Source organism: Melanotaenia boesemani, chromosome 17, assembly GCF_017639745.1.
Source record: "Melanotaenia boesemani isolate fMelBoe1 chromosome 17, fMelBoe1.pri, whole genome shotgun sequence".
Taxonomy (NCBI): Eukaryota; Metazoa; Chordata; class Actinopteri; order Atheriniformes; family Melanotaeniidae; genus Melanotaenia; species Melanotaenia boesemani.
In genome coordinates, this window is record NC_055698.1 from 22,160,378 (window position 1) to 22,187,200 (window position 26,823).

A 26,823-nucleotide genomic window follows, 5' to 3' on the forward strand; every position below is an offset into this window, starting at 1 on the left:
CTAGCACCGACAGAACACAAGCGATTTCTTGAAGCCGTAAATAAAATATATGCAACATATGTTTGATTTATGCGTGTATTTTATATTGGTTTATGTCGGGTGGGCGTTTCCTTTTAGTTTTTTTTAACAAATATTTTTGTTACAAAACACAAAAAAATTATATTAAAAAAAGTCTTGGCGTACTACGTCATATCTACGCGTCGGTGTTGTTTTGTGGACCGTTTGACGTAAACTTTGCAGGTAACGTTCAAAAGCTGAACATTCAAAAACTGACAAAAAGATATGTCATTAATGGGTTAAGAATAAACGTATTTAATTTTTTGTTGTTTTTGCATGGCTTGAATGGAAAAACATTTTTACTTTCGAAAAGAAGTTGTGGTTTTTGGTCAGCTAATAGCTCGTGTACAGGCTGGTGGTGCAGAATGGGGTTGACAGCAAAACTTGATTCTGGTCATTCTTGTTAATTATTATTAAATGTGTATCTACCTAAAGTTGCAGTCGTCTGTATTGTAACAGCTGCCACCATGGTGGTATTTCCAAGTTCGCTGACGGAGGAAGAAGAGGCTTTGCAGAAAAAGTATGCCAAACTCAAGAAAAAGGTACTTGTTTATTATTTATTTATTGTTTGTCACATCCATAAGTACTGTACCACGATGTTAGTATTGGGAATGTTAAGTAAAAACACAAGTGTTTAACAGTAGTTTTTACAGAGCTCCTCGGGGGACACGGGATTTATTTTTATTTTCCCCCTTTTGGGTTACCACGCAATACTTTTGCATTAAGTTTTGCGTTACAAGCAGCCAAAACAGTAAAGCAGCAAGATGCCTGATACAGATTCTGGTGCAGAAAACCTCTTTGTCTGCACTTGTAATTATTCCGTTTAAGCACTACGTTAAAACTTGCTCTGTCAACGTGGACATATTGTCATTGTCAGGTGTATGTGGGTGTTATGCTGATTGATGCTTAGAGGGACAGATGCAGACCAGAAACACCTGAAGAAACAGCAAAGCGGCTTTAACAGGCTGTGCGCGCTCTCGAATCATCCTTTTTCGCGAGGGACCCATGTCCCCTGGGGGGCTCCGTAAATTTTTGTAGTGGCAAGTGTTAAATTAATTTCCCAGTTACGGTTTGTTTATCCCATGGATGTCCCAGAAAGCAGGTTAAATACACAGTGGATTTTCTGGTATATAAAGAGAAGAAATCCAAACTGTGAACTCAGATTTGTTGAAACAGCTGTCGTTCATTCTGTACTTTGTCTTTTGTGCCTCCTTCCTGATTTCTTTGCAGTTTTTAAATGAAGGTTTTTATTTTAATGATAAAAACCTTTGTTTGTAAACTGCATGTTGTGTTTACTTGTGTTGTCTAATATTTAAATTAGTTTAGTGATCTAAAACATTTAATTTGTTAGTGTAACAAACATGCAAATAAGTAGGAAAATCAGAAAAGTATCACAAGGAGTCTTATGTTCATAAAGGTCCTGTTTGGAAAGTAAATTTGTTTGGCACAGCACGGCAGCCAGACCATCATTTTGCTGCTATGATGCTGGACAGGATAAGAAAAAATTAAATAAAATAAAATAACTTGTTATCAAAAGACAATATTTGGACATTACAGGTTCATCCCCATGATACACTCAATATATTGTTTTTTAAGCAGCTTGTGGACATCATGGTTGACAAGCTGACAGCTCCTCTGCACTTAAACATTTGCCTATATTACTGTGTTTTTTCTATTTAATAAATAAATAAACAAATATATCTACAGAAAACTGTAGATACATGAGAAATTTGGTGACTCAAGACTTTCATATTCTACAGAGAGGTCAAAGAAATGTAGATATTCAGCGACTTTGTGGGCTGAGAAGAGAAATTGTACATTCACAACGATAAAGACAAATCTTGACACAATAAAACTACAAGTCATTAAAGTCCTCATCCCTGTCTCAGTCAATTATTCAGAATAGCTCCACAAATATGTCTAATCCTGGAATCTTCTTTTTATTTTTAGAATTTTATTTATCCACATTTTGTCCCAGATTACAGCAGAATAATTATATTAAAAATGAAATGCAGCATATGAAGATTTAAGCTTAATAATTAACTAAGGAAAATTCATGTTGGGGTAAAAGACATGACATTATATCGTCTGTGTTGACACACATTCATATTTGCAGCTCATGTGGTTAGAAATGAAGGCTCTGCTCATTATTTACACGTTATTATGGTGAATATCCTATTGAAGCTCTTGTGCTCCATGAAAATCTTTAAAAGATTTTTAATGTTGAACTTTTATTGCTTATTCAGAAAAAGGCACTTCTTGCTTTGAAGAAGCAGAGTTCAACCAACCAGACTAACCAGAGTGGCTTGAAACGAAGTAAGTAATTCACATTAAGCTAAGTTGTAATTTGTATATTGTCTTTGGTTACTAAACTTGATCATGTGCTTATTTACCAACATATGTAAAGCTTTAAAACCTTTTTACTATTAACTCTGGTCAAATCCTTCTTAAAGTCACATTTTATTTCTAAATTAAAACATTGTGTCTACCAATTTGAAACATTTAATAAAAACAGTCTACTTTTTTTTTTGTCACAGCGTTGTCTGACCAGCCTGTTGTTGATACGGCAACGGCGACAGAACAAGCTAAGATGCTGATTAAGTCGGGGGCCATCAGTGCTATCAAATCTGAGAACAAGAACTCAGGTTTCAAACGTTCTCGAATGTTGGAAATCAAACTCAAGGTACAGTGTTACCTTTTATGCTGAACTATGATATAGTCAGGAATTAGAAGTAAGGACCACATGAATAAATCTTAATCTGGTTGGTTGTTAAACATTTTTCTTTTTTTGTTCATGTGTTTCTTGTGCTCATCACCAGGACCCAGAAAAAGGTCCAGTTCCTGCTTTCTTACCCTTCCAAAGGAGTGTCTCTACAGATGATGACCAACCTGAGGTATAGGGGAGATTACACATGACATAACAGGATCATCTTGTTGCATTTGGTATCTCGCTTGTAATGTTTATAGGCTTGTTTTTCTGAGATTCATCACTTTAATGTTTCTACAGCACACCTTCAGTTTAGTGGTAAAGCTTCCAGCAGCGCTATAAAAAGACAAATTATGCAAAGTTTTAGAAAATTGAGCTGAACAGTCATTCAGAAAAGATTCAGGTTCTGATTTTCTCATCTTTTTTGTTGTGCTACCTCTAGTCTGGAAAGAGAGCCCACATGAAATCTCTGTATGAGAGGTAACGTTCAAGCCATGAGGAATTAGTAAAGCAGTATGATTCATATGCTGATGGTGTTCATGTGTCGTTTCTAACATAATTTCCTCATGTCCCCCTTCAGCTTTGTTAGTTCAAGTGACCGTTATCGGGATGAGGAAGATGGAGGTGGCATGTCATCCAGCCGTGAAATGGACAGAGACAGAGACCGAGACCTGGACAGAGAGCGGGAAAGAGATCGAGATAGGGACCGGGACAGAGACAGAGAGAGAGACAGGGATAGGGATAGAGACAGAGGCAGAGACAGAGAGAGAGACAGAGACAGGGACAGGGATCGAGACAGAGACCGTGACCGAAGCAGAGAAAGGGATCGAGATCGGGACAGGGACCGAGACAGAGAGAGAGACCGAGATGGACCGTTCAGACGTGCGTAACCGTTTTGCTTTTTCATCACAGAATTTGCAGGAAAAATTTTAAACGTATCAGCAAAGATCTGATTGGTACTCTGCAATTATCCTTTGCCACGAAGCATCTAGAAAATAACGCTTTATTTTAAGGTTTGGGGCTCAAATGAAGTAATGCCCCACTTTGTTTGACTCTTAAATCTGATTTTGACCCCTTCAGACTTCACTCATTCCTGGATCTTTTACAACCAATAAAACAAAGGGGTGGATGAAATCTGCTTTTACAATATCTAATTTTTACCCATTACTGATTTTCTTAAAGGCATTGTATGAACACATATAGAGGAAGTCATTAGAAATGGGTCTGAATATGGACTTCTTCATATCAGTTATGTCACTGTATAAATTTGGGCCATTCTGACAGAAAAGAATGGTAAAAATAAGATATGGTAAAAAATCCCACAGCTCACTGTAAAGAGTCAAAATATTGTTGGGAATACGATATTTTTTATTCTATTTCTTTTTACTCAGGATCAGACTCATACCCAGAACGCAGAGGGGTACGAAAGGGGAATACAGTGTACGTTTACGGCTCTGGGCTTGTCGAAGACAGTCTGCGCTCTGCCTTCTCTCAACATGGAAACATCATCGACCTCTCAATGGACAACCCGCGCAAGTATGGAATAATTAAGGGTTTGATACACCTGTCTTCTGTCTGTCTGTCCTTTCCACAACAATATGGTAATTTACAATATAATTATAAATTATTCTAGTTTCTCATGATTCCATTTCTCTTTCAAGTTGTGCATTTATCACATTTGAGAAGATGGAGTCTGCTGACCAGGCTGTGGCCGAGGTTGGTTCTGCCTTACTGTATAAATCATATCCAGAAAGTGTATTTACTGTCTTCAATTTATTTAGTCAGGGGACCCAATTAAACTAAATATTGTTAGTTGAGTATATGAAACACATTTGAATGTTTTGCCCTTTTATTCTGTGACATGCAGAAACAGTTTCCGTTTTGTTTTATAAGAATTTCCTACTATGATTGTAAATATTGTTTCACATTTTTTTATTTCTAGACAAACAGTAATGGATCTTGCCATTCTATCACTCCACTTGCAGAAAAATTGTAGTTTCTGAGGAAAAAAATAACAGTCTAAACTGGCCTTGTTGTGTTTGTCTCACAGTTGAATGGGAGCATTGTGGGAGACGTTCACATCAAAGTCAGCATCGCCAGAAAGCAGCCCATGCTGGATGCTGCCACTGGCAAATCTGTGTGGGCTTCATTGGGTAAACACAGAACTCCTCATATTGTTTGTTTGCATACTGACCACACTGCCTGTTGTGTCTGTGGATCACTTTGGTCTCTTTCTTTCACAGCTGTGCAGAACAGCACCAAAGGCTCTTACAGGGACAAGAGGAACCAAGTGGTGTACAGTGAAGATTTCCTGTGATGAAACGTTTCTATTATTGCTATAATGTGTAGTTAGCAAGCTACTTCTGTTGTCTGTGTTCCAGAATAGATGGAAACATTTTGTGTTGTCTTTTGAAGTAAATAAAGGAAGTTGTAGGTTGGCTCTAAAACTGGAGTGTTTTAAATGCTGTCAAATTAATTTGAAACACAATTAGATCCATCATCAAGTATGTAAAGCACTTTAACTATCAAGTTCACATGGAATTTAACTAAATGCCAGTCCTGTTGAGGAGCCACAGAAGTTTCCTGACCAATTCAAATACTTCGCTGTGAAAATTGGTAAGAATACAAATATTCTGCATATTATAAACAACCATCAACTTACCGTTGGAATAAAGGTAATTGTGTTAGTCTGATTGGTATTATATTTAATATCTTAGCTGTGTCTGTGGACATACACAAAGATAACGTAGCTTGGAATCAAATTAGTTCTGCACGTTTACACTCATTTGGACACAAACTAGCCAAAGCACTTTGCATATTCTTCCTATTCCCATCTGGAGCTTTTACCTGGAAGTAATAGAAGCCCCTAACAACAGAATAAGCACAGGGCTTAGTATGCAACCAGCTAAGTTGCTACATTTGACAGCGTTACAAAAGGTCAACCAGGAAAAGGCTAATGCTAACGAGATAAAAGGGAATATCACCATGTTGTAGCAGTTGGACCTGCTTCAGTCAATAAATTGATTCCTCCTCTGTGCCCATTTGCTGAGACAAGAACAACTTGGATTAAATGGTCTAAATTAGCTGGAACCATAAGTCCTACCTTCAGCGGCTAAGCAAGTTCTGATTGAAAGACATAATTTGGTTTGTTTTCTAGGCTATTTCAAGACGTGTTGGAGGGGTGATTAGCATGGCCTGCCTTAAGTTTTGCATTATGATTGATTGTTCTAAGGCAGGGATTGGCAAGTCCTGCAGGTTTTAAATGTTACCCTGCTCTAAAACACCCGATTCAAATTAAATGGAACAGCTTATCAATTTCTGCTTAAATGGCTTATTGTACTTGTGCTCGTTCATGAACTCTTTGGTAGAAGTTTTGTAGCTTCTATTAATTTTACCCTTTTTTTTTTAACCATTTAAGAATAGCAAGATGAAATGTAGGTAGAATTTGCAGTGAATATGTCCCCGGGTCTAAATGCATTTTCTGAGGACCTGAAACTTTTAGCATGAATTGTATTAATAAGTCAGAAGCTTTTTTTTTTGCTCACTGAAAGAATAAGATCTTCTGAATGAGTAACACAAACTCCTCCTTGGTGTTCACATTCAAAATTTACTTCCTGAGCAACTCCCGCAAGGCCAAATTTATCATGACATTTTACACATTTTTATTTAAATTAAATTCATTCTGCTGGAGACCTAAAGACGTCTGCAACACCTGTGGGGAAACAAATGAAGGATGTCTAATAATCCCTTGCCTTGCAATAGAAATATTCACATGAAACAGGATTCTTTCCAGTAATTTTATTTACATTTACAGGTCCTTTTCTTTGACTTGTGTTAAAGGTCCCATATTATGCAAAATTCACTTTCTAAAGATTTTTTTTTAACAGTCATATGTGTCTTAATAGCCTGTGCATGAGCCCCCAGAATTAGAAAATTCATTCACCTCTCTCACTTACTCCACTTTTTTTTTGGCTAATGTGTGATCAAACGGGTGAGTCTGAGGTCTTTCCCTTTGTGACGTCACAAACTCCCCATGGTAGTGGATACCGTCATTGACCCGCCCCCTCGGCTAGCTGAGCCTGCCCCCTGAAATCAGAGCGGACACCAGCAAAAGCCAGATCGTGTCCCAGAGAGGGGCCTGGACAGGCACCACTCATGAAAATTTAAAGGTCAGACACAAAAAAAAAACCAGCCAGTTCTCCGTAGAGCTCACTAAAGCCAGATTTGGAATGGCTAAAATTACAGACTAAGGCTAAATTTGGGGTAATACACTGCTAAATACAGTCATTTAGCAGATGCTTTGGATAAAAGTGTCTGCTAAATGACTGTAGAATAGAAAACAATGTTGTTGTACCTCTGACACCCATGTGAAATTGCTGAAAAAAATGTATAATATGGGACCTTTAAGTCATAATCCTAAACACGTTACAAAATGTCAGATTCAAACTATCAACACTGTCAAAACGTGTAAGCTTAACATTTTAATAGAGCATAGATGTTATTAAAAAGAAAAGAGGGGAAGGATTGTTGTATTTATAAGCTTTGGCTTGAGGATTGTTTTATTCATCAGCCTCACTGTCACAAGTTACTCTCACTAATCACAGCCATTATTGATATTAGTACCTCTTTCCAACTACAACCAAAGTGTTTTTAGAAAAAGGCCTAATGTCTCACTTGTTTTAACTCTGCCCATTTATTGTGCAAGTCAAACACATGAATGGAAATTTTATTCGGCAGTCAAGAATTTAAAGGCATCTTAGTCATTTTTAGCACTTTCTCAGCATCCATTCTGGGACTGCAATGCTGCAGACAGCTATGACTGCACTACGTTGTCAAGGGCTTTGGGTGGTTGAGTCTCTGATGTTTTGACCCATGACACTTCCTCCGTAACCAGACATTCTTGGTCTTCCTCTCGTACCATTGCAGCTGCTTCTCTTGCTCTCTCCTGCTCCTGCTCATGTAGCGAGTTCTGCCCTGTTGTCTTGCCGTGTTGTTCCTTCAGGTGGCGCCGTAAGGCAGGCTTGTGGGCAAAGCGGGCATGGCAGTACGCGCAGCGGTGTGGCCTCTCGCCACTGTGGAGGTTCATGTGGTCTATCAGTGTGGACTTCTGGGTGAAAGTCTTATAGCACAGGGGGCACTGGTGTGTTTTGCCGCCCCCTCGATGCACGGCCATGTGGCGGGTGAGGTTGGTGGCGTGGTGAAAGTGTTTGCCACAGCAGGGGCAGGCATACAGCAGATGGGTGGAACGGGAGTGGACGGCCAGAGAATGGGCTGAGGGGAAAGTCATGCCGCAGTGCTCGCAGATTACAGGGCCAGCTACGCTGGAAGTAGACCCCACCACAGCGACAGACTCATCCCCTCCCTCATTTGTACCAACGTTGTTTAACCCTGAACTTCCCTCACCACAACTAGACTCTTCAAGGGAAAACTGGTTCAGACTGCTGGCTGCAGTGGGTGAGGCCCTTTCCCCAGAAGCGTCACTGATGCTGTAGTCTAACCTGGGAATTTCAACAGAAATATAACTTCCTGCATTCTTCAGCCCCTCTTGGCTATAGTCTAGTCCAAAACCCCCTCCCACTCCAGAAGTTGTAAGGTACCACATATCGTGGTGGTAAGTCCCACCAGATGGCCTTTTCTCCTGAGATGACAGCCACCTTCTCCTTTTGAAACCCCTCTCTCTACCCCTTCCTCTACCTCGGCTGATTTTAGTGTCAGACAGTTTGCGCTTGAAGGCACGGAGGCCTTCCACTGAAAGTCCTCCACAGCTAAGATCTTCTGGTGGATTTAAGTCATATTCAGTATTATCTTCTCCAATAACAATTCCCTCTGTCTCTGGGTAAGAAATTTCTTGAGGAGCATCAGAGGGTCCTCCTGTCTCACTTTCCTTGTCTCGGTTCATCTGCTCTTCTTCAGAGATATACACTCTGAATACATTATACTCTTCTTGTTTGGCCTCTTCCTCTTCATCTGATGTATTAACCTGCAACAAAATTGAGAACTTAAAAGTTTCTGAAAAAATTCCATCAAGATCTGATGAGTTGAATATCTGGAAACAGTGAAAATAAGAAACAAAATATCCAAATGGTGTCTTTGAATTGAAGATTCAAAGACTATTCATGTATATGAAATCCCCATTTTAGATTCAACGATTGACATTTTTGCTTGATTTAAATAACTTAAACTGTCCTGTGTTAATCTTTTCTCACTATTGAGTAATACTAGTCATTCAACCTAATCATTTTTCTAAGTAAGTTATTATATCACACCAAACTGAACGTCTGTTGGATTGACCCGGCATTGACTCTATTGGACTAAGAAGAAAAGGGGAGAAGCCATTATCAATTGTGTTTGGCTAGCGTTTTTTCAGTCCCAGGACTTGATTAGTTAAATTTAACTTCTTTCAACTCTTTGTTTACATAATCAAGGCTTAATCATAAACGTTTGCACTGAACACTCAGTTCTGTGAGTGTTTGTAGAGTAACACTCGATACCGTCAGTAGTGCAAATGATACAATTTATAATTCAGAAAGGCACCTTAATACAAGGCTCGTCCAGGATTTGACCATCGTCATGTTGGCGAGTGCTGTCCTGAGCAGATGCATCCCTGTTGTTTTCGTCTACTAAACGTAGTGCAGGACTGTGACAATGCATGGGGGAGGGTTGAGTTGGGGGAGTTGATGCAACAGAATGAACAGTGCCACTTATGATCACCGGTCTGGTCTGACTCTCGTCTGCTGTTGCCTAGAGAAGAGAAGATGGGATTGCTAAAAATCTCAAAGTCTGATGTGATAAAACTTTGTGCAACTATGTGAGAAACCCATTACACAGCATTAAGAGTTATTTATCTGTGTCTGACTATTCAAGACTGACCTTTGGTGGAGTGGGGTTCCTTAGTTGAACATATTTCTCCAGTGCGGCTCTACAGCGCTCTACAATATGCTCCATTTGAAGATAGCTTGCAGCGGTTAGATAGTTGACAATATTCTCTGGGCTGAACTGCAGGACACCAGTGTAACATGACTGAAGCAGATCATACACCACTGAGGAGCTATACAACATTGATACCTGAATAAAAAATGTCAAACAGAAACAGAGGTGTGTTATTTGTAATTTGCATGGGACCGTTAGCTTATAATGATAGTGTTAGATTGTGCGTGCTTATGTAAACCAACTTGAAGCTTGGGTGATGGGTTCAAGAGAAACTGGTCCCTCAGGAAAGGTGAACAGGCAGCCAGCACCACCTTATGACCCTTGAATATCTGGTTGTTGCTAGCCACAATAGTAATGTCACAGAAATGCTGGCGGGACCTGAGTGAGTTCATGTGCCTCAGGGTTGTGTCCCCATGTCCCGGTAACCGGAAACGCACCACGTCCATCGTGTCTGAGGGAAAAAATGTGTGTGCTTTCAAATGACAGGATCTGGACATTCAGTATGGTTATTCATTTTTCAGATTTTCTGAATCCTCTCATTCGTAAGGATTTTCAGGTTTTCGGTGTTATAAACGTCAGTAAAGCATGCAGCTTTGGATTATTGCACAGCTCTAAGGAGAAATGCCTCAATGCGACCAAGAAAGAGATCCTTTTCACGCTGGCAGATCAGCAGAAAATTATCACAACTAGAGTGCTTTTCACTTATTTTTGTATAGGCAAAATAAATCTAAACTAAAGCCTAATAAATAGCCTAAATAAATAAATAACATAATATTGTTTGCAAGAATAACGTGACTTTAAAGGAACATACATATTGAAATAATGGTAAAACACAGAGGTTATTGGCCTTTCCGCTGAGACAAAACACTGAAGTAATTAGAATTTTTAAAAATTACTTAAAGTATATGCCAGTAGAAGACAGAACAACATAGTACTCTTAAATATTATAATACTGTCATTCGCCATTGTAGATTTCACCTAGACTCTCATGTACAGGCTCTTTAAACCGATACTGTATCCAGAAGTTGGTAGCCATAAAGTGGAAGCTTGTAAAGTCAAGCTAGCTACCACGTTCGGGCATAAAAGCAAATACAAAAGAAATCTTTAAAACTTGAACTTATAATATTTTAATTACCACAAGTCCATTAGTATGAATGATGCTATCAGTTGAACTTAGTCATATATATATTTTTAAATATTCCTTTGTTCTACCAAAACTAGCTAACCCCCTTCACTGTTAGCTAACATTAGCTAGTGACAAACAGCTATGTATAGCAACGGTCATACCCGTTGGCAGCCAGTAAACAGCCGCTGGAAGAAAAAACTCCAAAATTAGCGTCAAACTTTGCAGTCTCTCACCTTTGCCTTTGTCTCTTTTCGTCGAAAGTCTTGTGAGATTTACAGACAAATAAATATGGGTTGCTTTAAACAGCACGGCCGTTAACTAAGGAGACGTTTGCTGACCAGCAAAATCCGCACATCTCATAGCCACTGGAAGCTACTACCTCGATCTCTGTTTACTTTTCGGCCTTTTTTGGAGGAAGCGCATCCCGTGACAATAAATCACAAACCAGTGCGGGTTCGCACCAAACTGACTTTGAATCGGTTTTAGTATGAACCTTCCTCTGACGAATTGTCGTAAACTAAGAGCATGCTAGCTGATTTCCGATCAGTGACTTGAAATCAATGGGCTCAGAGGGGCGGGGTCCGAGCTGTGACGCAGCACGTTCATGTACGTATTCGTTCATTGGGAAAAATGTCGGCATCTCAGACAACGACAAAGGTAGTAAACTACTTCCAGCTCAAAAGGCTTGCAAAACGGAATTTACGTTTATTTATGCTCTTGTAGACACATCGACTTGCTAAGCAAAACCGTGTAAATAAAGCTGCCGACTGCCTGTAGTATATGTATTTGTTTACCTATTACAATAACTCTTTATTACAAGCTGTACTATAGTGCTAGCAGTGTTAGCCTGCAATACTTTTGCTCTGTGCAAAGGATTGTCATAATATTGTTGATGTTTTGTCATTTTGGCATCCCTCGATCATTTACATCCTCTACCTTATTGTTACCTTGCGTTGCATTTGCAGCTTTTGAAGGTGTTTGGAGGTTCTTATTCATTGTTCTAACCGGTCTTAAAATCTGTTCTGTTATATACTATGAGACAAATTAGGCGTTTCTAGTGAAAACAAGAATGAAGGTTTTAAGATAGCAGTGCACATGTAGATTAATTTATATACACGGACTATTCCATAGCGGAAGGATCTTGCTTTTAATTGGAAATAAGCATGAATGGGTTGATTGACTGATGGCGGCAGCTGACGTAACAAAAGAAAACACCAGCCATTGGATGAGTAGGGAAAGCGGAAGTTCATGGCCTGCAGTTTGTACACAGTGTAAGCGTGAAACGGAGTTAATTTATATTTCCGTCCGACAATAGATAATAAACAAGATTAATCTAATGCATTAAGCGAGTAACAACTTTTCAACATTTAAAGTGTACGTTATTAGTTAATCACGATCATTAGGTTGTTATTGATATGCACTTCCATACACTTAAGAAATTACGTTTTCCTGGTTATATGTGGCTATTCTATAGTGTCAGCTATAATTTAGACTTTGTAATGTCCCCTGAAGGTAATAATCCACATATCACACACACACACACACACACACACACACACACACACACACACACACACACACACACATATATATAGTCAGGTTTCAATACATTTTTCATAAAGATACAGTAGGATGAATATTTGAAGTTAAGTTGTGAAAGTTAAGTAGGAGTTAAATGGCTGTTTGAACTAAAATAAATAAATTGATGAGTGAATAAATAAATAAATGCTTCCACTACTCAGCAAACCTGATTATCTTTGTTTTGTGTTTTTTTCTTTTGTTTGTTTGTTTGTTTGTTTTGTTTTTGTTTTGTTGTTGTTGTTTTTTTCTTCTTGTTTCATTTTCTCTGGCAGGAGCACCTTGAAAAAGATGAGGCAGAAACACCAACAGAGTCATTAGCAGGATCTGCTCAAGGACGAGAAGGTAACTTTAAAGTTACAGATTATTGTCATCTTTAGAAACTTTGTAACTTTTTGTGCACTCAAATTAATAGAGCTGTTCATATTACTGGCTTCACTTTTAGATCATGATTTATTTTTATTATTGTTTGTTTCTGATATAAAGATGCACCTCGGTGTATGGCTTAATTTTAATTATTATATGACTTTTTCATTAATGAATAGAGTCCGTCAGATTAATATAATTTACTGTTGTTTTTAGTGTTGTAAAAAATAAGAGAACTGCCTTTAATATAAAAAGTAGCATCTTTTCATTACTACTGTGTAAAAGTGACAAAGACTACATGTTACAATGTGAGTGTCCACAAATTATTTGTAATTGTTGTTGGACATGCAAATATGTTTATGGAATTTACCCACTGATATTTCAGTCATTGTAGACTTTTACCTGGGCGACTTCAGTTCAGCTGTAGGATGCAACCAAATTTTAGCAGACTCAAGCCAGCACTGTTTATTTCTTCTTTTGTGTTTTATAACTGTACATCTGTGCTGTAGCTCCTTCCTTCGCTTCTGTGTTGACAGTTACATACTATGCTAGCTGTGTGGGTTTGTTTTGCTGCATAAAACCACAAATAAACTAACTTGCAAAATTATTTACAATTTAGTGCATGCTGTCAACTCTTCATGACTTTACGTCACTATCAATTGCAGAAAGTTTTTTTTAAGGATGGAGACGTTTCCACACCTCTGTCAAATTTATACAATTATTTTTGTTTTTCACTTATTTCGGTACAGATTTTAAAGAATTATGTGTCCTTTTTGTGTTTCCCAGATAATGCAGCCTTTACCGCATCCGCTGCTGCAAACAAGACAGAGCCTATGGGTGGTGTGCTGTCAGTGTCATCTCAGCAGCCTGGGAAAGAAGTTTCCAGATCTGCAGAGGATAGAGACCGGTGGTCTCCTGCCTCCTCCCCGCTAAACAAACCAGCTGCAGGTAAGACTTGAATCCATTTGGCTGATTTAATCTGTTCCTGATGTTCTAGATCAGGGGTAGCCAACGTCGGTCCTCGAGGGCACCAGTCCGGCAGGTTTTCCAGATTTCTGTGCTCCAACACACCTGACTTAAACTAACGAGTCATTGTGGAGATCCTTATAGGCTGTTGGCTCCATTTAATTTGAGTCAGGTGTGCTGGAGCAGGGAAATCTGGAAAACCTGCCGGATTGGTGCCCTCGAGGACCGACGTTGGCTACCCCTGTTCTAGATGGACCCACCATTTTGGGTTAAAACCATAAAATCTCAATAAAGCAGTGCAGTGTTACTAAACATGAATGTTTGGACATAAGAGATCAGGCAATAGAGGTTTAATACAGTGATAAATCACTGTTAATTTAATTACGTATTACTTTGTGAATAAATTAGATCACAACAGTGCCAACTGAAGTCATTTCAGTATGAGTTTAGTCATCAAACCTTTCTTCACTTTAGAACCATGAAATTTTTTAATATGTGATACTAATTATTGCTTAGTGCTGAAATAATTTATAAATGATTTAGCCAAATACATTAACATCTTTTATTCTTTACAGGGCATGCAGCCAAGTCCATTTCATCAACATCTTCTTCATCACTATCATCCTCTCCTTCTACATCTACGTCATTGTCCCCTGGTCGGGCAAAGATGAGCGTTTCAGGCCCTGCTAGTAGTAAATCCATCTTTCCACCGGCTCCTTCATCCTCCTCTTCCTCCTCTGCCACAGCTTCTTCATCTCCCTCTGTCTCTCCTGGCCCACCCAAGATCCACCGAGCCCGTAAGACCATGAACAGGCCTCCACCAGGCCAGGTGAGAAGGACTTAGCTCTTTTCTTTTTGTACTAGGGTTTAATTACCACCAATTTGAATCTTGATTTTTTTTTTCCATCACCAACAGATGAGTCACATTGAGGTTCCTGCTACTTCTGCGACGCCCTCAGGGTCCTCTGCCTTCTTCTCCTCGAACTCTGAAACTGGTTTGTACTTTTAAAAAAATCTAAATTAACATCTGCTTATGTGAAATAATCTTAATTATGTTACGTGCCTTGTTACTCATGTTGCTTTATGTTTCCAATAGTTGCAAAAAAGAGGAAACTGAGTCATTTGTCAGACACCACACCTGAGAGGTGTGAAAACATTCCAGATAATGCTCAAACTGTGGTAAGATGATGGCTTCTCAGTTTTATAAACTAAACTGATTTAATTATATGGTTAAAATTTTCACTTCTTTTCTTGTCTGGTGTTAATTTTGTCTCTTTTTTTTTTTTAACTCAGGAGGGAACATTATTTCATAAAAATGTGGAGTCTGTTACAGAGTTTTCTTCAGCCAAGAGCAAAAGCTGTATGGGGAAGTCAGAAAGTGAAGGAGGCAAAAAGATTCAGGTTTCTAGTCCGTCCGTGCGAGATTCTGAAAAGGTGCAAACTTTTGTGTTATTGGTTGTTCTTTAAAAGTGACAAAAATTATTTATTTTAACTTTGCAGCTTGTATGAGACTGTTTTTTTTATGGTGTGGCAAAAAGGAAGAGATCAACATTTTGCACTTGTTTTCCTTTTGTTTTTTCAGTTGGAAAATGGGGGAGACGTGAGGCACCAAACTAAAGACACAAAGGATAAAGTAAGTCATTCTTGCAAATTTGAGAAGTACTTGCTCATCAAGTTACAGTCACAGTAATCTTTTACATTGTTTTGAAAGATTTCACACACAGAATGATTAGCTGTTTCTTATTGATGCAACTTTTTTCATTTTCAAACTGGAAAGCATCTTTGTATTTTTAAAAATTCCCTGGTTTCTCATGAAAAGTAGAGAAAGTCTCCAAACCACCACTACTTAAAGTTGTATAGCAGACCGTGTTGAGAGCTTGATGATAGTGTTTAATGTGGTGTTATGTGAAGGCTAATTTACCCTTTAAATGCTTTGTATATCTGCACAAATATGAAATAAAGATTTTCACACAGTTCCTAAAATAAACAATAATATACTGGATTTGATCATATATGTGTTGAGAAATTTGATCCAATATAATGTGATCTGTTAGCAACAACGTACATGAACCTTTAGGATTAGCAATTGATATGAAAGAGGCAGCAGACTCCTAGTTTTATTTAAAGACTGACAAGTTGTGTACAAATATAATATAATTGAGACTTTTCTCAGCCTACGCAGGAATGGTTGATATGTAATAGTATGCAGAGTCAAAAAAGAAACTAGTTAAACCTCCTAGCAACTATTGGCCTCTCTCACATTGGCCGTTGTCAGTGTTCAGGAGTTTGTCATCAGGAAAACACTGAAAAGCAGTGATGCACATGGCAGCAGTGCTCTTCGAAAGAACATTTCTACCTGTCTGCAGTTTTCTACACATGCCAGGGAGGTTGCTAGAATAATGTTTTATGCACTGACAAGACCAGAGTAGATATTCAATAAAATGCATTAGTTTTGAAAACAGAAAACACAGCATTCCAGTAAAAAAAAACCTTTATCCCATTTATGAAATATGGTTATGGTAGCCCCATGGTTTGGGTCTATTTTGCTTATCATCGCTGGTATATTGAGTTATACTAAAGGACTGTTAATTTAATTTAAACTAAAAGTGTCTCACAAAGTCAGACAACCACAAATCATTGTAGTAGAGAATGTTTTTTTTTTAATCTCTTTTGTTCATTTGTGTTGTCTTTATCTTTCAGAATTTGCATCATAATCTAATGGTTTAGGTCAAATTCAGTTTTCTGATCAGAATCATAGTTTGTGAGCAGATATATTTTCAGAGATTGCGAAATGAGTAAAGTGCAGTTTTTTGTTGCATTTCTTGCTGATACTGTCACCAAATGTAGTGACATGATGGAAAAACATGAGTATAAATGTGTGCCATGTGGTGTCTGTGCATCCTTGTAAGTGCAAGAGCATGGCATCTTTGGGATATGGTTGTTTATAAAATCATCATAATGTGACATAATAGTCGGGAAATCTCAGATTTAATTAAATCCAGTAAAGTACACCAACAAAAATTATATCCATGTTTTTACAGCTTTTGCACATGTTGCATTTTTACATGCAGATATATATTCAGAATTTTTTTCCTTTCAGAGTCCTGAAACACAAAGAATTATCTCGAGGAGAAATGAGAGCGAAGAGTCTTCAGATCAGGACAAAGAGAGAAGCATAGCAGATTTGGTGGTGGCGGAAGACGGTGAGTGATGATACGTAGAGCGCAGTGCTGGGTTTTTATTAAACCACTAATGAGGAGCTCTCTGAGTTCAACAAGGGCAGTTGTTAAAAAAAATGGAAAGAACACTCGGCTGTAAATCTGTCAGTAGTTTGGGAAAGAAAAGCTCTCATGTGGGAGTCCACCACATGCCTTGCAGGAACCTTGGAAGAGAGACAAAGCTGGAAATTTGTAGAAGGACTTAAAAAGTTGTTTTTCTCTCAGGTTTTCTGAGGATACAGATTTTAACACTTGCATGTTGAGAACATTTGACCTTTTTCAACATTTCACAGTTGCATAAAAATACTGATAAAGACCAGGTCAAAGTCAGTCATTAACAATGGAAGTCAAGAAGAAGGCTCAAAATGGAGTAAAGAGATGTGCAGAGCTGGTAGAGAGCTGTCTGCACGGATTGAAGGCTGAATTACTGCTCCAAGTATCTGATAAACAATAGTTTCAGCATGTTTTTCATGTTAAGCTGTAAGGAAACCTTCATACTTTGCGAAATGCTTGAATTTATGTTTATATTTGTATATTTTTTTCTCATGCCCAACATTTGTAATTTGGTTCCTCCTCAGCAGAAAGGCCTGGAGAATACACAGAGGTTCCTCTGGATGCTCTGGACATCGCAGCTGCTGACAGTCTGACTCTTTCCCCTCCTGCTGGTAGCTTTAACATATTTACAGCCTGAAGTCTGGATTACATTTTGAGCTGCTGTAAAGGCATTGCTGAGGAGTTAACTCTGAGTAATGGAGCAATTATTTTGTAACTGGACTTTATCAGTTTTGATAATGGAGTTTTTTTAAAGAAAAAAAGGGCCTTAAAAAGTATTTTTCTAAACATTTTACAGTTTCATCTCACAAATTTTCAGTTTTCTTCGTTGCATAGAATAATAAACTGTATAAAATCAGTAATTGATAAGTTAAAAATTAAATAGAAATTTTTATTATAAATGTCAAAAGCTCAACAGAGATTAAAGACCTGTGTTGTTTTATAGATCCATATAATAAGTTAAATGGATATATATATTTTTTTTTATTTCAACAGTTTTTGACATTGTAGACCTAAAAAGTTTACATGGACAAACAATGAAAAATATCAAGAGAACATGAGGGAAATTACATCTGAACCTTTTCTCTAAATCAGTGTTTGATTATGAAATCACAACTGGAGCATCTCCACCATCTTTAGAGATCAAATAAAATACTGTGAGAAGTACAAAAATAACCACAATAAAAATGGCATGCTGCAGAAATATACTAAAGACGAGCATTTTGGGTCTTTGTTTCCCTAAGATCCTCTGACAAGCACAAAAAGTAACTAAATAAATAAATAAAATTTAATTAATTAAAAAGAAAAAGACGAATAAATGGACTGGAATAATTATTCTTATTAATACAATATTATAATTATACAATTAAATATTAAATAACTGAATAAAAATAAATACATAAAGATAAAATATTGATAACTGATATAAAAATAGATAAATAAGAATGAATAAAAGCATATAAATAAATAAAATAAATTAGATAAAAAATAAATAATATAAGGCCAGAAGCGATTCTTTGTAAATTTGCAACAACAGTCATCAAGGAGTTAATAACTCTTCTTTTTCTGTTACTTATTTAAGATTTCTTTAAATAATACACATCTACTTTGCTGGCAACCTTACCTAAAATAAAGTTTTTACCTTGGTTTAATTCCCGTTAATGCCTCACCTCCTCTCTGCAGAGGGGAGTGATGCAGGTGACACGGAGCGGCTGGAGGAGCTTCCTCTCTGCAGCTGCAGGATGGAGGCTCCTCGTGTCGACAGCACCAGCCACAGAGACAGCAGACAGTGTATGGCCACGGAAAGCATCAATGGAGAGGTTTGTCCCTGTGTTTCCTCTCTGTGTTGGCTGTGCATCTGACTTGTTTCATCTGCACTTACACTCATTGGTCACTTTATTAGCTACATCTCAATAGTACCAGGTTGGACCCCCTTTTTCATTCATAATTACTTTAATGCATTTTTACATTTTTTAGAAATTTTGCTCCATATTGACATGATAGCATCACAAAGTTGATGCAGATTTGACATCCATGAGAATTTCCTGTTCCACCTCATCCCAAAGGTGCTCTGTTGGATTGAGAGCTGGTGACTGTGGAGGTCATTTAACAGTTTATTTTTTAATCCATTTTCTGAATCCTGTCTTGGTGCCTGTAAGTTATAAAAAAAAAATCGTTTTCATTCTGTTTTCTTCTCATCTTTACCTGATACTACAGACATAAGATTCATTTATTTGTGGTGTTTAAGCATCTTAAAATAAATTCAAATGGAATTTTTCTCTCTTGTTTATCAGTTGCGGGCTTGCACCAACTGGACTATTAAAGGTGAGACCATGAGACCATCCAGCCGGGTCCCCCTCATGGTTCTGTGTGATGTCCATCGCTCACATATGGTCAAACACCACTGCTGTCCTGGTTGTGGATACTTCTGCATAGCAGTAAGTCTTTAAAAGTGACCATTGTTTCAAAAATGTAGTTTTTCCTTGTTTTAGGAGTTTAGCAAATAACACAAGTGTGATTTGATGTTATTTCCTGATTTTCCCAGCAGTATCCTTCATTTTTCAGCTGCAATATCTTCCATATCCTTACTCCTCCTTAACCAGTTTCCTCTCCTTAAAGACTTTGTTTTTCTTTTCTTTCAGGGCACTTTTCTTGAGTGCTGCCCAGACCAGCGCATCGCTCACCGTTTCCATCGGGGTTGTGTGACGGTGCTGAGTGGCGGGCGCAGCAGAGCAAACGGGGGTGGTATGCTTTTCTGTCCCCATTGTGGCGAGGATGCCTCAGAGGCCCAGGAGATCACTCTCCCCTCCTGCAGTTCAACCTCGGCAACAACTGTTGTCACCATGTCAGCCTCCTCCACCACCACTCCATCTCTGCCTCCGTCTGTCCCCACTGCCCCCTCTCTCACGGCCTCCACAGGAGGGATGAAGGATGGGAAGATGCCTGAAAGACCTGTCAGGTGAGGGCAGGTTATATATTTGGATTTTTTTTTATACTAATTTGGCTCAATTAAAATGTATTGATAGTTAGCGTACTTTCACCATCTTTCCAGCGCCCGTATGCGTAGTCAGGGCTTGGTTACGCTGGCAGTGGAGCAGCAGCAGCAGCCTCAGCCTGTGGCCTCGGCAGCGACTATGACCACTGTTCCCCCAGCAGAGGAGGGGGTGGACAGCGTGGGACCATCGCTCTGCATGCCAAATGGAAAGCCAATCAGCCCCAGTGCGCTTCCCCCTGGCCCGTCCCGGGCGGCGCTGCAGAAAGCTATTCTCACACAGGACACTGAGAGGTTTTGAATCTTTCATAAAATCTTCAATCATCTCAAGTTTCATCTTTTATGTCTTATTTGTCTTTTCCAAATATACGCGCCACACATTCAGAGACATTACAGAGCTAAAAGACTCAAACTGACAGTAATTTAAAAATTATTTGATCTTTAACAGTCAAAAAAAAGGTGTGATGTTTAGCAGGACACAAAATTATTAAAGTTACACCGATTCCATGCTGGACCGCTTCTCTTTTTGGAAAGTTAAATGGCTCTTACTGTTTTTGATTCACCAGGAGGAAGAAACTGAGGTTCCACCCTCGACAGCTTTATCCCGCTGCCAAACAAGGAGAGGTGCAGAGAGTGCTGCTCATGCTAAGTGAGTGGCAGCTTAATGCTGTGTACTACAATTTTTTAACACCCTTTAGCTAAAATTATCCTCTGTTTTAATTGAAATAATAATCATGATGATGGACATTTTAAATATGTGGCTGAATGTAAAATGTGCACTTATGCATGTGTATTAACATGTTACATGTTAGACATGTTAATAAGTATGTAGTAAAGAAGCACTGCGGAACAGTGCTAATCCCACTTTTTTTCAGTCTAAAAAGACTGAGACCTGGTCGGCTATGGTTAGACTAAAAATGCTATGTAAAAAAAAAAACTTACCTGTAACCTTCCAGTTATTTATTTTGATGCTTTTATCATGAGATTGCAATTAAATTGTTCTGTTATTTCAAGAAAAAAAGCAAATTTTCATACGAGAACAAGTTAATTTATGTTGTCAGCTTTAGTAATCAGCCTTATGTTCTATGAGCAGAGATGATGGGCTGGCTAACTGATGGGAAAACATACAAACTGGTGGAACTAACATAATATATTAACCTATTACCTCAAGAAGGCAAGCCTTGTTTTCCTAAGAAAATAATTTCATCCATTATCTTGACAACACAAGCCTAATTGTTGCAAGATGAGCTAATTAAACTGTGCTATTAAACAAGTTTTTCATGACTTCTGTATTATGTAGAGTTTTTGCATGCACAAAAAAATAAATATTACATGCTGAAAGGCAGCCCAAAAAGCACAATATTGTCTTTAATTTCTGTGTATGTGTGTTCCAGTGGAGGGCATAGATCCAACATACCAGCCTGACTCTCAGAACCGGCGCTCTGCTCTTCACGCTGCAGCTCAGAGAGGTCTGCTGGAGGTCTGCTACATGTTGGTACAGGTGAGAAATTTACCAGCACCTTTCTCTTTTTCATATTTAGACACAATTAGCTTGATGTTTAATTTTTACAAGATTACAAAAGCACTTCTTTTCTACACGAGAGAGGATTTCTTTATTGTTTTAAACCCTGAAAGGCTGGTGCTCAAGTAGATGCCAAAGACAAGGATCTGAGGACTCCTCTGTTGGAAGCCATCATCAATAATCACATTGAGGTGGCTCGCTACCTGATACAGAACAGTGCCTGCGTCTATCATGTTGTGAGTCCCTGTAAGCCCTAAAAGTACTTTTTTTTTTTTGTTTAGTTTTGGATGGACTTTAGTTTTTGTTTCTATCATTCTTTGTAAGGAGGAAGATGGATATACTGGACTCCACCATGCAGCCAAGTTGGGAAACCTGGAAATTGTTAATATGCTTCTGGAGACAGGACAGGTTGATGTGAATGCACAGGTGAACTAAAATGTCTACAAACAGTCATTTGATATTTTGCCCTTTGCTCTCATTGATGTTCATTGTGTAATTTTGTGTCTTCCTGTTTGGTGGTTTTAGGACAGCGGTGGCTGGACGCCTATTATTTGGGCTGCGGAGCACAAACATGTTGAAGTGATCAAATCACTGCTGAACAGAGGGGCCGATGTCTCCATCAATGACAAGGCAAGTTTTTATAGTGACTAGAGATATGTCCCTACAGATAAAATAAGTCTTAATGTCAGTGTTTTATTTTTCATTGGAATATTTTTTTTCTTTCTCAGCTCTTTAACTCTGTTCATTATAAATTAAAATGTAGTTTTGCTTCTTTCAGGGCAGCCTTTTCAAGAACTTAATAGATAATTAATTGCACATACATAACTCATTAGTTGATGAGAACCATTATGAGCATACAAAAACCAAAAATAAGCACATTTAGCTTCATATTTAGCTTCACACTGATCTCGATTAAGCAGCAGAATAGACAGATGTATACAAGTGTTTTCTAGTCAAATACAGTCAGTACCAGGGTATAAAATTGTCAAAGACATAAGAATTGAGTGACAATATTTAAATGTAACAAAATTAACAAAATATTTAAAAAAAAAATCTAAAAAAAAAAAAGAGCTGTCAAAATGGTTGTTTATTATGTTTGCATCGATTGTTGACACTGAAGTTCTGGATTACTGCACTTCTTACTCTGAGTACAAAGACTCATGTTTAGTCTCTGGGTAATTTAATAATTAAACTGTTACTTGAGACTGACAGACATTTAACTGATGGAGTTCAGTGTCATAATAAAGGAAAAAGAAACATCCAAATGCAGTTGTATGGAAACATTCCAGGTCATTACATTAAGCAGCTCCTTTTCATTTGTTTGATCAGGAGCTGAATGTGTGTCTTCACTGGGCAGCGTATGCAGGCAGTGTAGACATAGCAGAGATGGTGCTGAACGCCGGCTGCTCCCTTGCCTCAGTTAACATCCATGGAGACACACCTCTCCACATCGCTGCCAGAGAAGGTTACTTGGACTGTGTGATGTGAGTAAATGTCACTTTTTATCTAGAGTCTCATTTAACCCTTTGATGCAGAGTGTCCACTACAGAGGACACATATTTAAAGGCTGTTTTTAAATTTATGCATGGGTGTGGATCGTACATTAGCAACTTCATTGGACATTAGTGAGTCACCAACAGGTATAAAGAATAACTACATTTGATATAGTATATATACATACATTGTAATTACCAAGTTTGCCTCCGTGATAAACAGGACAAGGAAATGATCCAGGTGTTTTAATAGAAAATGTATATTATATTAATATGACAAGATATTATTTTATAAATATTTTCATAGATCAAATAAAAAAATCAACAAACTGAGTAAAAGTTAAAATAAGCACATCAATGTGCACGTTTGTAGAAGTAAAATATTTTATTAAAAAAATGTGGTACTGTAATAATTAATGCACCAGGGGGTTAAGCTAGATACACATCCATCACTTGTTCTCCTTATGCAGTGGTGGGATGCTTTACTGTATTTCATTAGGTTGTTTTAAATTTGAAAATTAAAAAAAAAAGCACAGTTTGGGCATGACCACCTTCTGTTTTCTTTCTGCAGATTGTTCCTGTCCAGAGGTGCAGATATTGATATAATTAACAGGGAAGGAGACACGCCTCTCACCCTGGCGCGAGCCGACACTCCGGTGTGGGTTTCACTCCAGATCAACAGAAAGCTACGAAAAGGAGTAGCCAACCGTCTGCTTCGAACAGAAAGAATCATTTGCAGGTATGTTTTTATGACTTTTCAGTTACTTAATTTTTCTGCTATGTTTCCTTCTTGTATCTGATTGCATATGGTGCGTTATGTTCCAGTGATATTGCACAGGGCTACGAGAACGTACCGATTCCCTGTGTGAATGCGGTTGATGACGAGGGCTGTCCTTCAGATTACAAATACGTTTCAGAAAACTGTGAAACCTCAGCAATGAACATAGATCGTAATATCACACACTTACAGGTGATTTAGTCTAGTTTGGGATTTACATATCACTTGTAACACAATCAAGCTTTTATATGAGAAAAGTGGAACTGATTCTTTTTATTTTTCTGTCTTTAGCACTGCAGCTGCACTGATGACTGCTCATCCAGTAACTGCCTCTGTGGACAGCTCAGCATCCGCTGCTGGTATGATAAGGTAAGGAGCTGTTTTAAAAGCTGCATGATTGAAATGATATCCTCAGAAATGTTGCAGGGTTGCTTTGAAGGAAGCAATGTTCCTTGTGTAGATTCTTTAATGCCAACGTCATTTAATTATCCTCTGAGAATAGAGGAAACAAAGTCACTAGAAACTAATGAGATTCAAGTTTTTTTCCCCACCTTGAATTCAGACAGAAAAACAATGGGGCCAGTGACCAGAACTTAATGTAATCTGAAGAGGTTAATTCAGTCTCAGATTGTTTCACCTTTTTCTGTTCCCAGGACCAACGGCTGCTTCAGGAGTTCAACAAGATTGAACCTCCCCTCATTTTTGAATGCAACATGGCGTGTTCTTGTTATCGAACATGCAAGAATAGGGTCGTCCAGGCAGGCATCAAGTGAGTATGACACAGTCTAACATATCCCAAATCCACTAACACCTAGCAGATGTGTAGGTTATCGTTTAAACACGAATGCAGCATCATGTCATTATTTCTCAGAGCAACTTGTTTTTTTAGTATGATTTATTAGAGGTTAAAAAAAGCTTCTCTCAGGCTGTAAATAAATGATTATCCATCTTTGTACATGTTGCAAAGTCAGCAAGAGCAAGACACTAATTAATAATCAATCTGAAGCTGAATCTGTTCCAGAAGAATAACATCCCTGCAGAAAGGGAGCTATGTGTTGCAAACAGTTTGTCAGATCTAGTTTGATAATTGACCAGTTCCCTTGGCAACCACAATCTGAACCCCATTATTCTTTTTTTCCCCCCTCAGAGTTCGTCTGCAGCTCTACAGGACAGAGAAGATGGGCTGGGGAGTTCGAGCTCTGCAGGACATTCCCCAAGGGAGCTTCATCTGCGAGTACGAGAAATATGTCCTCTGTCATATGAGGCAGATTTTTATTTAAAAACTAAGAAGTTAAAACTTCCATTTCCTTCATGTGTCCATGCAGATACGTTGGGGAGCTTATCTCTGATGCTGAAGCAGATGTTAGAGAAGACGACTCCTACCTGTTTGACCTGGACAACAAGGTGAACCTTTTGGAAATGGAAAAACAACTGTGATGGAAAACAGAGAGGGAGACAGCCTTCATGGGAGAGTCAGATAGGAATGATGAAATCATAAATCTTGCTTGCAGACATCTTGCTCTGTTTGTAAAATGTTCCATGTTTGCATATTTAACTTAAGCTGGGATTGATAATGAGCATTTTCTCTGAATAATCTTCTATGTGTTTCTTTCCTTCAAAGGATGGGGAAGTGTACTGCATTGACGCTCGTTACTACGGCAACATCAGCCGATTCATCAACCACCTGTGTGACCCAAACCTCATCCCAGTGCGGGTGTTCATGCTGCATCAGGACCTGCGGTTCCCCCGCATAGCCTTCTTCAGCTCCAGGGATATCCTCAATGGACAAGAGCTGGGGTGAGAAGCTGACTTTAGGATGTTATTTGCTTTTTTTAACATTTACATCCTCTCATCTGCATTTAATTTGCACTTTTTTCTTCCAGTAAACTTTATTTCCATTCAAACTGACTTAATGTGTAGTATTGTCTAATAATCTAAAGTGAGTCTTTCTTACATATGCTTGTCTTCAGGTTTGACTATGGAGATCGGTTTTGGGACATTAAAAGCAAGTATTTCACCTGTCAGTGTGGATCAGAGAAGTGCAAGCACTCGGCTGAGGCCATCGCCTTGGAACAGAGCAGGTTGGCTCGACTGGAGGCCTGCTCAGAATCAGGAGCCGACTGTGGGATGACCATGTTAGGAAACTCTTAAAACACTTACCAATTGGAGCCTTTGGATTAACCCTTTCAGTTTTACAGGCACACACTAGCAATGAAAATGTGGGAATATCTTATATTAGACATTGGTGCTGTTTATTTTTCTTACTTGAAATCTTCTTTTCCCAAAACTGTCACTTTGTCATTTCCACAATAGTAGAAGCCAGGACTTATAGATTTTATAAAGGTGATTTTAGGGTGAACAGGAGGTCATGTGATTGTGTGTACAGTCATTTTACTATATCGTACAAAGTCCTGAAGCTTTGACAGACATCATTCACCAGGACTCTGCCTTCATATCCCAGCCAAGCATGTATACATTTAATATATTCATACGTTTTCATTGTTGTGCCAACATCACAATTCATTTTGGCCCAGGACCGTTAATGGATCAAACTGAAGCCCTTGCTGGAGTCATTTAAAACCTGTATTACTGTATTGTTTACTGATTTGTCCTTTTGGGTTTTTTTTTTATACATATTGTGTCTTTTGTCATTTGTAGTGTAATAAAATAACTTGTGAGTTAATCTTTGGTCTCTGGCATTAATATAAATATTGAATTAATTATTGACCCACATGTGACACTGTTATGCAGTGAGATACTCATTCACTTTCAGTGCCTATTAACATGTAATAATGTAATTTTCTTTATGCTCGGTGACTAGTTTGTTGTGGTTTTAAGGCTGCAATTATAAAAATATAATATAAATCAATAAACTGTAGCCTGTCAGCAGGGGGCATGTAAGGCAAATTGTAAACTTTGTTTAAAGAAGGAACATTACTGCACAGACTGCCAAAAGAGATGAAGTTTAAAGAAAGATGTCTCACTCTGTCTCTGTTCCTATGACTTATTTGTACTTGACATAATGGCAGGGAATTTAGT

The 26,823-nt window shown here is 38.2% G+C and overlaps 3 protein-coding genes across 7 annotated transcripts; 2 read left to right on the forward strand and 1 right to left on the reverse strand.

Moving 5' to 3' along the window:
- Nucleotides 1–160: 160 nt before the first annotated feature.
- Nucleotides 161–5,211, forward strand: nelfe (negative elongation factor complex member E). Of its 3 annotated transcripts, none has more exons than XM_042012212.1 (11): nucleotides 161–240; nucleotides 514–599; nucleotides 2,304–2,373; nucleotides 2,595–2,740; nucleotides 2,877–2,951; nucleotides 3,207–3,244; nucleotides 3,345–3,646; nucleotides 4,156–4,300; nucleotides 4,426–4,480; nucleotides 4,815–4,917; nucleotides 5,008–5,211. In XM_042012212.1, the coding sequence occupies exons 2-11, from the start codon at nucleotides 525–527 to the stop codon at nucleotides 5,079–5,081; spliced, it is 1,083 nt and encodes a 360-aa protein (XP_041868146.1). In that variant the 5' UTR covers nucleotides 161–240; nucleotides 514–524; the 3' UTR covers nucleotides 5,082–5,211. The 3 variants fall into 3 exon arrangements, with proteins under 3 accessions (XP_041868146.1, XP_041868145.1, XP_041868147.1); XM_042012211.1 differs by having other exon boundaries at nucleotides 178–240; nucleotides 493–599; XM_042012213.1 differs by having other exon boundaries at nucleotides 195–240; nucleotides 517–599.
- A 2,265-nt stretch (nucleotides 5,212–7,476) lies between these two features.
- LOC121656806 (zinc finger and BTB domain-containing protein 12-like) lies at nucleotides 7,477–11,378 on the reverse strand. Its single transcript, XM_042011962.1, has 5 exons — nucleotides 11,054–11,378; nucleotides 9,937–10,145; nucleotides 9,635–9,829; nucleotides 9,299–9,505; nucleotides 7,477–8,744 (listed from the first exon to the last, which is right to left on the reverse strand). Exons 2-5 carry the CDS (start codon nucleotides 10,138–10,140, stop codon nucleotides 7,578–7,580), a joined length of 1,773 nt encoding a protein of 590 aa, XP_041867896.1. The 5' UTR covers nucleotides 10,141–10,145; nucleotides 11,054–11,378; the 3' UTR covers nucleotides 7,477–7,577.
- Nucleotides 11,379–11,399: 21 nt separating this feature from the next.
- Nucleotides 11,400–26,461, forward strand: ehmt2 (euchromatic histone-lysine N-methyltransferase 2). 3 transcript variants are annotated; one of them, XM_042011963.1, is made up of 28 exons: nucleotides 11,400–11,477; nucleotides 12,674–12,743; nucleotides 13,551–13,712; nucleotides 14,306–14,559; nucleotides 14,647–14,725; nucleotides 14,827–14,909; nucleotides 15,024–15,164; nucleotides 15,313–15,363; nucleotides 16,831–16,933; nucleotides 17,527–17,613; nucleotides 18,683–18,819; nucleotides 19,294–19,437; nucleotides 19,642–19,958; nucleotides 20,052–20,285; nucleotides 20,558–20,640; nucleotides 21,386–21,492; nucleotides 21,627–21,749; nucleotides 21,838–21,939; nucleotides 22,039–22,143; nucleotides 22,843–22,997; nucleotides 23,578–23,745; nucleotides 23,832–23,976; nucleotides 24,076–24,153; nucleotides 24,438–24,553; nucleotides 24,932–25,018; nucleotides 25,110–25,188; nucleotides 25,406–25,581; nucleotides 25,755–26,461. In XM_042011963.1, the coding sequence occupies exons 1-28, from the start codon at nucleotides 11,451–11,453 to the stop codon at nucleotides 25,933–25,935; spliced, it is 3,594 nt and encodes a 1,197-aa protein (XP_041867897.1). In that variant the 5' UTR covers nucleotides 11,400–11,450; the 3' UTR covers nucleotides 25,936–26,461. The 3 variants fall into 3 exon arrangements, with proteins under 3 accessions (XP_041867897.1, XP_041867899.1, XP_041867898.1); XM_042011965.1 differs by having other exon boundaries at nucleotides 21,841–21,939; XM_042011964.1 differs by having other exon boundaries at nucleotides 17,530–17,613.
- Nucleotides 26,462–26,823: the final 362 nt, after the last annotated feature.